General features: G+C 39.4%; 2 protein-coding genes and 1 pseudogene across 2 annotated transcripts; 1 reads left to right on the top strand and 2 right to left on the bottom strand.

Annotated features, from left to right (window-relative positions):
- Positions 1-12: 12 nt before the first annotated feature.
- On the bottom strand, positions 13-3017 carry LOC146664685 (uncharacterized). Its single transcript, XM_085411939.1, has 5 exons — positions 2960-3017; positions 1773-2026; positions 1477-1605; positions 1254-1394; positions 13-762 (listed from the first exon to the last, which is right to left on the bottom strand). Exons 1-5 carry the CDS (start codon positions 3000-3002, stop codon positions 595-597), a joined length of 735 nt encoding a protein of 244 aa, XP_085268065.1. The 5' UTR covers positions 3003-3017; the 3' UTR covers positions 13-594.
- A 1968-nt stretch (positions 3018-4985) lies between these two features.
- Positions 4986-8120, bottom strand: LOC146664684 (uncharacterized). Its single transcript, XM_085411503.1, has 5 exons — positions 7692-8120; positions 6804-6958; positions 6037-6250; positions 5818-5893; positions 4986-5257 (listed from the first exon to the last, which is right to left on the bottom strand). The coding sequence occupies exons 1-5, from the start codon at positions 7830-7832 to the stop codon at positions 4986-4988; spliced, it is 858 nt and encodes a 285-aa protein (XP_085267629.1). The 5' UTR covers positions 7833-8120.
- Positions 8121-9363: 1243 nt separating this feature from the next.
- LOC146664683 (uncharacterized) lies at positions 9364-11305 on the top strand (annotated as a pseudogene).
- The last annotated feature ends 967 nt before the right edge of the window (positions 11306-12272 follow it).

The following is a 12272-nucleotide window of genomic DNA, read 5'->3' as shown; positions in this document are numbered from 1 at the left end:
GTGGCAGATTTTTATTAACATTATATTCAACATCATTGGACTGTGTGTAACATTTAATACAGCTTTGGTATTAATCGTGTAATCCAGGAAACTTCTTCAAACAAAGAGATGATGTAAATCGGATGCATGACAATGACTGAAACCTAAATAACACAATCATTAGTTCCTTAACTTCAAATATAAATGTTAATGGTGGGAACTGTAACTTTAATTTTTATATTTAAACTCGCATAACAATATTCACAAAAAATCAATAAGCCTAAGTAACAGTGAAACTTTTGGCTATGTAAAACATTTTTCAAGCATGGTTTAGCAAGTTTATTCGACATCCAGTGTCTACAAATTGCTTTTAAATAAGGCCGAAACCTGTGGCACAAGTTGCAATGCAATCATCAACATGTTTGGAAAAGACATTGTACTCGTGGAAGTGCCCAGGCACACGCAACGTTCCAAAACATGTAGAGGATATGAGGTAGTCTGCTTCGACTACTTCAACCTTCATGGTACCAGTCGGAATTTCCCACCCGACCCAAAACCTCATCAGCTGGCTGAGCTGGAATGGAGTGGCTGTAAAAATAATCAATGCATTAGAAATTAAATTAGATTCAAATTTTGAATCACAATGCAATTACACTCGCCTGTTTCAATGTAGGTCTTCAGAAATCCCACTGTTTGCATTTGGATGCTTTGTGGGTAAGGTGGATCATCATCGTCTTCATCATCGCCCTCATCTCCTGGCCAAACAATGTGGCTAAGAACAGCCTAAAATGAGATTTCAGAGACACACTTAAGAATGCAACTGCCTTAAATACAGTTTTTTTACATGTTAAATTTGCGAAGGGACTTTTTTCCGACACTTGGCATTTATATATGGTGTATTCTACGGGGTGCTCATGATGGCACTGGATTATCTGGCAGCCTTTAAAAGAATTTTCCTCATGATGAATAAAGTATTATCAATCAATCATTTTGTCTCACTTAAAGTATAATGGTAAAAGGACTGATTCTTAATTTTCTACTCTCCCAGACCCTTCAAAGTTTTTTCTACAACAATTATCATTGTCACAATCACATTGTTATTTTCTGTACTTCCTACCAAAAATTCATACAGAGCGGGGAGCCAGGGTCAAACTGCTGATCAGTAGATGACCTGCTCTACCTCCTGAGCTACAGCCTCCCCTAAAAGCAGCATTAACTGTCATGCCATCTAGCCTTGTCACTGTAGTCGGCATATTAGAAATGCATTGAAATACCTGTGCAGTAAGAATGCTGTCTTCATGCTGGGGAAAGACCACTGAGGCTGTGTCAGGTCTTTGTTGAAGCATAGTCAACAATCCGGTGTCCTTCAGACCTTTTCTGATGTGTTTTGTCTGCCTTTTAGTTCGGCCTATCACCTAAAACAATAATTAAAAATAACCACATGACATTTGCTTAGGTGATGACAATCTAAAAAAATTTTTTAAAGGGCAATCTTACTGCATGATGGAGAAGCTGTTGGAACAGCCATCTGCGGTTTTCTGCACTAACGGGTGGCAAGTCCCAGGAAATGGCCAAATTGTTAATGTCATCCTTCTGCTGCTCAGTGAGGTGTTTATTACCATCAAGCTTATAGAGGAAAAAAAATTCCATTTTAGTATGTTGCAAATATATTGCATAAAAAATCTGCATTTTCTTGGGGGGGGGGGGGGGGGGGGGGTATTTACACGTATATAAAAATAATGAGTTAATTTAAATTATGATTTCACAAAGGCTTGAAGTAAATTAGTATTCACCATGCAAATTGTAGAACGAATATCTAGGTCTGGCACATCATCGAGCTGTACAGTGACAGTGTCTCTATCAGCATGGACCAACATGTGAATAATAGCCTTGCTGAGGCCATGCAATCGTGGCCCATCGTTCAAAAATGAATGCCCAATCATTCTGCCTGCTACCACAAATAAGTCACTGTCTGCCAAAATCTGAGAAGTAGAAGGCACTAGATGGTTCTCTTGTCCCTCAAAGAGAAGGGTCATGTTGGCTGCACCTGGAGAAGAACAGTACAAGAAAAATAAAAAAGGTATAGCGTTATCTATTGACGTAAGTAGTTGATTAATGAAGTGGTCAAACATGATGCAAATACTTCAATCTTTTTTCTTTTTTAAATTTCTGGAGTAAATTTCTCGATGGATTATTTTAAAAACTCATCTCACATTAATTAAGAAAAGGATATAGAAACTACGGAGCCCCCCAGGGGACATGGGAGAAAAAAAAAATTAGGGAGTAAAAAAAAAAAAATTAGGGAGGAAAAAAAAAATTAAGACGGACTTTTTGCGAGCGCTCGCAAAAGTATTGCGAGATCTCGCAATAAGTATTGCGAGCGCTTGCAAAAGTATTGCGAGATCTCGCAAAAGTTTTAGCCGCATTCTTCGGAGGCCGCCAGCTCGAAGCCGACCGGGAGGTCGAGGCACGATGTGCCGGGAAAGCGGTGTTCCTCCCGGCTGTAGTAGGTCTCGACTTCCCGTTAGCTTCGAGCTAGTGGCCGCCAGCTCGAAGCCGACCGGGAGGTCGAGGCACGATGTGCTGGGAAAGCGGTGTTCCTCCCGGCTGTAGTAGGTCTCGACCGCCCGTTAGCTTCGAGCTAGTGGGTGTCAGATCTCCAAAAACGTCGGAGCTCTTTTGCAAATATGTGATGTCTTGTAAACCGAGCAGGTATCTGACGTTTACACAACTACATTCACGCCTCAAAATATCTTAAAAGTGTATTTTGTGACCCAGAAAGAGTAATATTACAACTAAGTAGCTGCCGCCATTGTTGGAGTTTTGCAAGATCTCGCAATACTTTTGCGAGCGCTCGCAATACTTTTGCGAGATCTCGCAAAAGTCCGTCTTAATTTTTTTTTTTCTCCCTAATTTTTTTTTTTTCCTCCGTAATTTTTTTTTCTCCCATGTCCCCTGGGGGGCTCCGTAAGAAACATACCGCTATGGATGTTAAAGCCATGTTGCAACTTTAGCATTGCCATGCTGAAAAAATGTCTCTGGACCCCAGTGCCAACAGCTGTGTCACCTATTTTAAAATTGGGAAAAAGAAAAAGACAACAACAACAACACAAGTAAAGTTACAAACTGCTTTACAGCACCCTTTAATGGAAAATTCTCATTTACCAAGTTGGAATGTTAAACAGCCTTTAAAGAAAGTAACTGAATCTATGCTTCACCATAAGCATTACCTTGTAAAGAACAACGAAAAGGTCCTGCCCAATCAATCTGTGGTCTTTTGTAGAAAGCAATGATCTCTCGGCTCTGGGATGTTTGATCTTGTCGAATGTCAATGATGGCTGTGATTTTGGGGTTCTCCTCCTTTTCCTTTAAGAGATGCCTCTTAAACAAAACTGCAGCATCTTGGGGATCACTGGCCTTTTTCCACTGTTCTACTAAAAGATAAAGTACATTGTATGCAAAAATAACATTTTGTACTGTAAACCCAGTAAGCCAAAAAATTAAGGCCCAGCACACTTTCTGGTAAGCACGTCAATTTGGAATTTTAAATATACTCTGACATTTGGTATGAAAAGTACCTTCCTTATTGTTGGCTGGGATGTCAGTGTTCATCTCAGCAGCAAAATTGAGAAGTGTGTCTCTGACTTCATGTGCTGCGTGATGCAGGTCATCCACTTCACTTTACCCAAAGTGTTGCAAAAGAAAAAAAACCCATCAGTGTTTAAACCGATCGATCGATAGATGGATGCAGGAATACTGTCAATAAAAGATAAGGTCACCTAAACAATGCACTCTAAAGAAGCAAAAGTATATTGTTAAAATGCCAGGATGAACACTGATAAAAGCTCATCCATGTGGTCAACATGATCATAGAAGATGAACAGGTTAGATAAGGATGAGCCCCTGCTATGACATGATGCAAAGACAGAAGCAAGAGCAACTATAAATGTGCTACACATAGCATTTGTTTAGTGTTGTCCAACTAAAATGAACTTACCGATCACCACATGTACTGGCATGCAAGACCAAGTCATCTGGAGGATAATGATTTCCACAAACAGGACAAGAAGGCTGAAGAGGATATTGCAATTAAAAAGTGTATTTATTTTAGTCCTAGCAAAGATGAACAGTCCAAATCTAGCACAGAATGCCACAGGTAATTAGCAAATAATGAAACAGTTGAACAAAGATCTGCTTGGAATTTTGTATTGTCCATATTACAATGTTAAATATATCTGGGAACTCACCTCCAATTGGACTTCATTCTGATGTGCCTGGTCAGTTATGCTTTCACATTTATGGTAGCTACATGCTGCTCACGATTTGTCATTTAGAGCAAACTAGGGGATCAACGCCCCTCATGGGGACACTCCAATAGGGCATAAAGTTTTGGACTCTCCACCAATTGCTCTAAAGCAGGGGTGTCAAACTCAAATACACAGTGGGCCAAAATTCAAAACTGGAACAAAGTCGCGGGCTAACATTAATATTTATTGAAATATATTTGTTCCTCCAGATATAAGAATGAATCTTTTCTTATGGACTCAAACACGTTTTGCTAAAAAACGGAATATGAAACAAGCAAAGCTTAATACTAAACAATATATATATTAGCTGTATAATACCAGTAGGCCAACTCTAATAGTAATTTGGTATGGCTTCGCAGGGCAAATGTAATTAGGCTGCGGGACAGGTTTTGACACCTATGCTCTAAAGAAACGAAGAAGCTTCTCAGATGAGAGGTGGCACATCTTCAAGAAAACTTATAGAAGTCCAGATGTTTTCTTTGCAAACTCTTTAGACTACAATGACTGGGATAACTGAGAAACTTCACAGACATTTAGAGCAAAACTTACGACTGATTTCAGCACATACATTGACTCTGGAAATTCACCCAAAGTAGTCTTGGGTAAAGCATAATATTCTGTCCTTCCATTTTGAAAGTAGTAAAAAGAATACAACTTAAAAAGTTTTAGTTTTTAGCAAAGGTGGTAGCAATGTTTGTTTTACTGTTGAATTTGGCTTACTTGTACACAGTTTTCTACGTGACAAACAAGTAGCTGAAGAGGCATAGTCACACCACAGGTCTTGCACTGAGACTTCGGCATTTTGCTGAATTCTGCAGCATCATGTGGAAGAGGTGTAGTATCAATTTTTTCTTGGAGAGGGACAATATAAAGAGTATTTTTTCCATTGTTGGTGGCCATCTTGAGCGTCTTGGCTGTGTAGCCTTGTGTTCCCTGAGATACTAGAGAGAGATTTCTCTGTCCGCTACCACCTAGAATATGGAACAAAAACCAAATAATGCATTCGCAATACAGCAATGTTCTAAAAGTTGAGATCATAAAGTACAAATAAATCCATAACATTATGGAACACTACTCTTGTATAGCAATGTCTTTAAAAACTACCTTGTAGCAAACTATGCTTTTCATTTTTAAACAATGCTTAAAATGTTGAATGAATCACTAGACCAAAACAATATTTCATCCATAAACATATTCCGAATATTCAAGTTTTTAATTAAGTGGTGCTGTACTGTTGATCTTATACCTGTAAACAATGGAAGTGTATTGATGTGCATCTTATGCCTTTATAGCTTTTCAATCACAATGCACAAAAAAAGTGAGTTAATCGGAAAAAAAGACCATGCCTACAAATTTGAAAAATAAATAATAAAAGCCATATCAGTGTTCCATAAGTTATTCTCGGAAGAAGTGTTAGAAATGTTTTAATTAGACAAAAAAGCTTCTTGTAAAACTTATCCGGATGCTTTTGGCTCTAAGTAAATGTCTTCTATTAACTCAGACACAAAGTCGGGGAGTTAAAATGACTTACCTCCTGCTTTATACAAGAGCCATCCACCTGTTAGGGCCTTCATCTTCGGATACTCTTCATGCAGAGCTACAGTAATCTAAATTAGGGTTAAAAGAAATCAAACATTTCCTCATCATTAGTTTGTCAAATCAAATTGTAACATTTTTCAATTTTAATTTTAAAGTTTAAAATTAGATTTTTTTTTGACAAGATAAAGGCATCTAAAATTGAGAAAAGTACTTCTTCATGATCAGCATTGTCAGCTATGCTGAGAGTTCGCCTTCCAAGTCCAGCTTGAAGAAGCCGTATTTCATTCTTTGGGGTTTTTGTCGTGGAGTCAGGCAAAAGACAGAATTGCAACTGAAGGTTGCGAACTGCATGTATGACATTACTAGGAGCTGGGAAAGGCCTCTTTCCTTTGGATTGCCTTCTTTGAAACATTGCTGGAAATGACCTGTAAATAAGATTATACATTTGAGGCATTAAACACTGCGCCAAATTCTTCCAAATTAAAGCAAGACTACTCATCTGATTGGAAAAGTACTGCATTACTGTTAAGGTGAAATGTCATAATGATGTTTAAGGAGGATCCAAGAGCATAGGTAATTTGCAGAGCAGGTTGTTTAAATAAAAAGATGACTTACATAAAAGAGAGTAAGAGTAAAAGCTGAACACACAATAGAGACAAATCCTGGATGCAGCATTTTACTTTTGTGCATGCCAGGTTAAAGCCTATGAATTATATTTTTAAACCAAAACCAAAGAGTAACTCAAAACCAAAAGGGTTCCTTGAATCCAGTATTCATTATATCCTTGTCAGTACAGATTTTATGTCTTCTCCAGAATACAGGGAAAAGAATATTAAAAATATGAACAACTGAAATACAAACCTAATTATCTGGGCTTCTACTTTACTGAATATCTTTGATTACTGTTCCATAACACTCCTCCCCCCCGAAAAAAAAAGAAAGGAGTAGCATTACTGGCAATTTTCTTTTTCTTTTTACCTTTGCATTTCTATTTGGGTGCTCACTCTTGGGGTTTGCTGAGGCACTGTCGCAGTAACAGATGTGGTTGCAGTTCTACTCCTAATATCAGACTGGGAAGTTGACAGAATTCCCACAAGATTCAGTATAGCCTTCTCTATTGCAGTCTTTGGCTCCTGTTGAAAATATATTTATATGTTATTGAACATCTGCATCTTCATTTAAACAATACCATATGGTTTCCCGATATATCCCTTTTTCCCTTATTAACCTAATATTAAAATAGTTAACAGTATAACTAATAGTCATGAGTGAGAGTTTAAAAGAACACTGAGGAAGCTTGTTAAGCCATAATTACAGTAGTAGAAGAAAACTGAAATCAGATACTTTATACACACACATATATTTGTGCTGTCAGCAGTAATCTCCTTAAAATGACATTAACCGATTTTCCGTTAGCGCAGCATAACACGTTAGCGCGGTTTGCTCGTTAATGCGTTAGCAGCTACTGAAAGTTAAGCTAGGTCCCCTAACTTTTAGTAGCTGCTGAAAGTTGTTGTATACTGTAATTACTGTAGTATTACTCTAACACAAACTCGGGGGTGACCTGGGACCAGTGCTAAGGTCAAGTCAGAGCATTTCAGTTCCAATTATTACCAAAACGACATCTCATCGGGATTACACTTAAATCCAAACACATAATTCTCCACGATGCTGATGTTTAAGCAGACAGACCGTGCCACACAGGAGACTATTTAAACACATGCAACACTAGGGCTAATGTTGAGAGCCCTTTTTAAGCTATCTTTTGGCACCGTGAAAAATTACAGTGTAGTAAACGAACATGATATTCAAAAATATATGTCTGGACAATTAGCTTGTTCCAGTAAACCATAAACTAAAGCTTACCTGCGCCGCAGAAGCGGCACCGCTGTCCTCCATCTTCAATCTGCAACCCTTCCAGGACCTGAAGGTCCGTAAAGCATCCCCCCGACAGCCAAACCCATCTGTTCTCTGATTGGATTGTTTAATTTGTGATTGACATGACATTGACCAATCAGCTTAAAGGAAGAAAAATAGGGTCAAAATTCGTACTTGTAACTTGCAGGGTTTTTTTTTCTAAGTCCACACACAAATCTTTTTCACACACGCACAAATCTTTTTCACACATACAAATCTTTTTTACGCACGCACAAATCTTTTTTACACATACAAATCTTTTTTACGCACGCACAAATCTTTTTTACACATACAAATCTTTTTTACGCACGCACAAATCTTTTTTACACATACAAATCTTTTTTACGCACGCACAAATTTTTTTTACACATACAAATCTTTTTTACAAGTACAAATCTTTTTTACAAGTACAAAATATTTATGACCACATTTTGAGCCCATAGACACCGGCCCTCGAAGCCTGGCGTTGCCTACCCCTGATATAGACAGTGCTTAAGATAAGATAAGATAAGATAACCTTTATTAGTCCCACACGTGGGAAATTTGTTTTGTCACAGCAGGAAGTGGACAGTGCAAAAGTTATGAGGCAAAAATTAGAATACAATAAGAATAAATACAGTACACAACTGTACAGAATAGAATAAAATACTATATACAGTAGAACAAAATAAATATACAATAAGATAAAAATAGAATACAAATACAAATACTATATACAACTGAGTAAAAATACAACGATGACAGAAAGGATTATTGCACTTAGTATTGCTTGAAGCAGTTATGACCTTCTTGCCATATTGGCAGAATAAATGACCTGGAAGCTGTTGCACTGTCTGCACCTGTAAACTCCAGGACACGTTTACAAACAATTTTCGTTGTTATTTGCGCTGCAGCTGCAGGTTAGGGTGGAGTTACTGTGTGTGTGTTTACAAGTAGTTTTAAACCTTGTGATCCACAAAACAGCATAACAGTAAAAGAAGAAATGACTGCGTTACAGTCAGTGCGGGAGCGGCGGCTTTGCTCGTGCGCGATTCATTTGCAGTTTGGACGCACGTGAACATCTCCTGTCATGTGATCCTGTGATCGAACAAAGGATCAAAGGCTCGAAGAGCGTTGACGTCAAATTCGAAGCCACGAAAGTCTATAAATACCCCCTCTTCACCTTTGCAAACACAGTTTTACTTGGAACATTTTCAGAAACAGCGAGTTGTGTTTAGCAAACCAGAAACCTTTCAGAAAGGGACTATTTTAAAGTTAAATAATTAAGCACACGTATTTTTCTTTCGACACGTTGCATTAAGCTTTTAAAGAAATGTCACGAGAAATAGTCAATAATTCACAGTCTGACAGAGCGATTCCAGCGGAATCAAACGAACTATATGGGTTAGTGGAGAGAGAAATATCGGAGCCTAGAGACCTTCAAATGAAAATACAAGAACAAATTAGTACGATGCACCGTGATGTCAAGGAAGAGTTAGAGAGACTTGAGCACCAAGTGGGAGAAGCTCACCACAAAATAACAAAAAAAGAAGAGATAATAGAAAAACAGAATAGAGAAATAGATCACAAGACTGAACAAATAATTGAGCTGAAAAAAGAAATATGTGTTCTTCAGCGTCGGATGAGACAGGCTCTGGATGAAAAACAGTCAAGGGTGGAATCTCTGGAGGCTAAATTGCAGGAACAGGTTAACACCGTTCAAATGATGCACCGTGACTTTCTGGAAAAGGAAGAATATCTCCTTAGACAGAACAGCAGCATTGCTGCTCAGTTGTCACTTATTGAAAGGGAGAGAGACGAACTCAAGAAAACTTTAGAGCCTCTTGAGTACCAAGAACAACAGTCACAGGTGGAATCTCTGGAGGCTCTGCAGCTGGAGAATTTTGCTCCTGAACCTGAGGAGCTTTTTTTTCCTGCCTTGGAACCACCTCCTGATGTGGTCCCGACACAGGAGAATTTTGCTCCTGAACCTGAGGAGCTTGTTTCTCCTGTCTCAGAACCATCTCCTGATTTGGTCCCGACACAGGAGAATTTTGCTCCTGAACCCGAGGAGCTTGTTTCTCCTGCCTCAGAAGCATCTCCTGATGTGGTCCCGACACAGGAGAATCTTGCTCCTGAACCCGAGGAGCTTGTTTCTCCAGTCTCAGAACCATCTCCTGACGTGGTTCCGACTAGTAGTGGTTCATGGCGTCATGGTGCCAAACGCCTACTTAAAATAGGTTTAGGTGTTGCCGCAGTAGGCCTTATTATAGCTGCAGCTTACTGGGGCTTTTCAATGCTTAACAGTGATTGCCTATTTAACTCTGTCTATGGCCTCCTTGAGCCATATTGCCACCTTGGTGATCGATTAGTTCCCGAAGCATTAACGAAGCATTTAATAATTCACAGTCTGACGGAGAGATTCGAGGGTTGATGGAGAGACAAATACCTGACCCTATGGAGCTTCAAATGAAAATTCAACAACTCCAGTTGGAGTTGAGCACCCTAAAGCTCAAAAAGAATTATTATAAAGATAATTTCCATCAGTCAAGAGATGAGCTTAAACACATGAAGGCTCAGGCTAAAAAAAAAATCAGACACAGGTGGAATCTCTGGAGGCTAAACTCCAGGAACAGGAAAAGAACGTTCAGACAATGCACCATGACTTTTTGGAAAAGACGGAATCTCTCACTGAGCAGAACAGCAGCATTGCTGCTCAGTTGTCTCAGATTGAACGTGAGAGAAACGAGCAAAAAAAAGAGAACGCAGATCTCAAGGACTCTTTAGAGACACTTGAGCAGCAAGTGGGAGAAGCTCACCATAAAACAATAAAAAAAGAAGAGATAATAGAAAAACAATATAGGGAAATATTTCGGAAGACAGAACTCACAGTTGAGCTGAAAAGAGAAATTTGTACTCTTCAGCGCCGGGTGAGACAGACACTGGATGAAAAGCAGTCACAGGTGGAATCTCTGGAGGCTAAAATGCAGGAGCAGGTTAGCACCATTCAGAGGATGTGCCGTGACTTTCACGAAAAAGAAGAATATTTCCTTAAGGAGAACAGCAGCATTGCTGCTGAGATAAACAAATTAAAAACAGCGAACACAACTCTCAAGAAATGTTTACAAAATCTTGAGCATCAAGAAAAGACAACAGAAAGTCTGACACTGCAAATATTTTGGCTGGAAGAAAAAGTCAAAAAGCAAAATTTCAAGATTGTTCATAACGAAGATCTCATAGATGAACTTTATGAACATCTTAAAATGAAAAGAGAAATAATTAATAATCTTAAGGATGAGCTGAGAAGGGAGGAGGAAGAAGAAATATTAGCTGCTGTTCACAACATCACTGGTGAACCTCTGCAGCTGGAGAATCTTGCTCCTGAACCCGAGGAGCTTGTTTCTCCTGTCTCAGAACCATCTACTGATGTGGTTCCGACTAGTGGTTCATGGCATCATGGTGCTAAACGCCTACTTAAAATAGGTTTAGGTGTTGCCGCAGTAGGCCTTATTATAGCTGCAGCTTACTGGGGCTTTTCAATGCTTAACAGTGATTGCCTATTTAACTCCAGGACAGGTGGCTAAGAATATGACGTCACAGTGTCCATAGTCCTTAAATAAAAGAGCTCGTTTAACACAGTTTACTTTGGAGCATTTTCAGAAACCAGGAACCTTTCAAAAAGCTAATACACTGTGACACTGTGCTGTCAATTTAAAAAAAAAATGGTCGGACATAAACGATGCCAACTAGCGATCCGGCGGCGTTATTCCCATGACCCGCCGGGCAGCGTCCGGGAAACCAAAGTCTTTGGGTTCCGGGGGGAGTATGGTTGCAAAGCTGAAACTTAAAGGAATTGACGGAAGGGCACCACCAGGAGTGGAGCCTGCGGCTTAATTTGACTCAACACGGGAAACCTCACCCGACACGGAAAGGATTGACAGATTGATAGCTCTTTCTCGATTCTGTGGGTGGTGGTGCATGGCCGTTCTTAGTTGGTGGAGCGATCTGTCTGGTTAATTCCGATAACGAACGGGACTCCGACATGCTCTGTACCAAACATTGATGAGCAATTTAACAGACTGAGTGGTACAGTGGATCAAGTAATGCAGACATTGATTACAAGGGCTCAGATAAAGGAAGATGGTCACCTTAAGGAGATAAGGAGCCTTCGTGCTGAGCTGTGCGAGGTCAAAAGTAAGGTAGATAAACTCATGCAGGAGAACGCACAGCTTAGAAAAGACAATGCAGAACTCAAGGAAACTGTGGAGACCCATAAGATAAGACATAAGATTTTCTGGAGGAGGACAGAGTTTGTTTAGATCTCCTCAAGATGTGGAAGATTCTCGGAAAAGTGGATGTAGGAGGTGAGCTGGCTTCAAACAAATGATGAATGCTCAGAGATGTGGTGCAGAGTATGCTGTGAAAATCATTTGTTTGAAGCCAGCTCACCTCCTGCAACCACTTTTCCGAGAATCTTCCACATCTTGAGAAGATCTCACCTTATCTTCCTTATCTTGCGTGTTGCAACTTCTTAGCTGGTGCGCGTCTTTT

The sequence above is a fragment of the Rhamphochromis longiceps genome, linkage group LG7 (assembly GCF_057381845.1).
Source record: "Rhamphochromis longiceps isolate RC_006_pf linkage group LG7, R_longiceps_female_GT1.1, whole genome shotgun sequence".
NCBI lineage: Eukaryota > Metazoa > Chordata > Actinopteri > Cichliformes > Cichlidae > Rhamphochromis > Rhamphochromis longiceps.
This window is presented reverse-complemented; position numbering and strand designations above follow the sequence as displayed.

Coding starts and splice junctions, on each gene's coding strand:
- LOC146664685 (XM_085411939.1), bottom strand. CDS start 3,002: ATGGCAATGCTAAAGTTGCAACATGGCTTTAACATCCATAGCG. Junction 2,027..2,959: donor TGGCTTTAACATCCATAGCG/GTATGTTTCTTA, acceptor GTTCTTCTCCAG/GTGCAGCCAACATGACCCTT. Junction 763..1,253: donor ACAGCATTCTTACTGCACAG/GTATTTCAATGC, acceptor ATCTCATTTTAG/GCTGTTCTTAGCCACATTGT.
- LOC146664684 (XM_085411503.1), bottom strand. CDS start 7,832: ATGTCATGTCAATCACAAATTAAACAATCCAATCAGAGAACAGATGGG. Junction 6,959..7,691: donor GTGCCGCTTCTGCGGCGCAG/GTAAGCTTTAGT, acceptor TATTTTCAACAG/GAGCCAAAGACTGCAATAGA. Junction 6,251..6,803: donor ACCCAAATAGAAATGCAAAG/GTAAAAAGAAAA, acceptor TCTTATTTACAG/GTCATTTCCAGCAATGTTTC.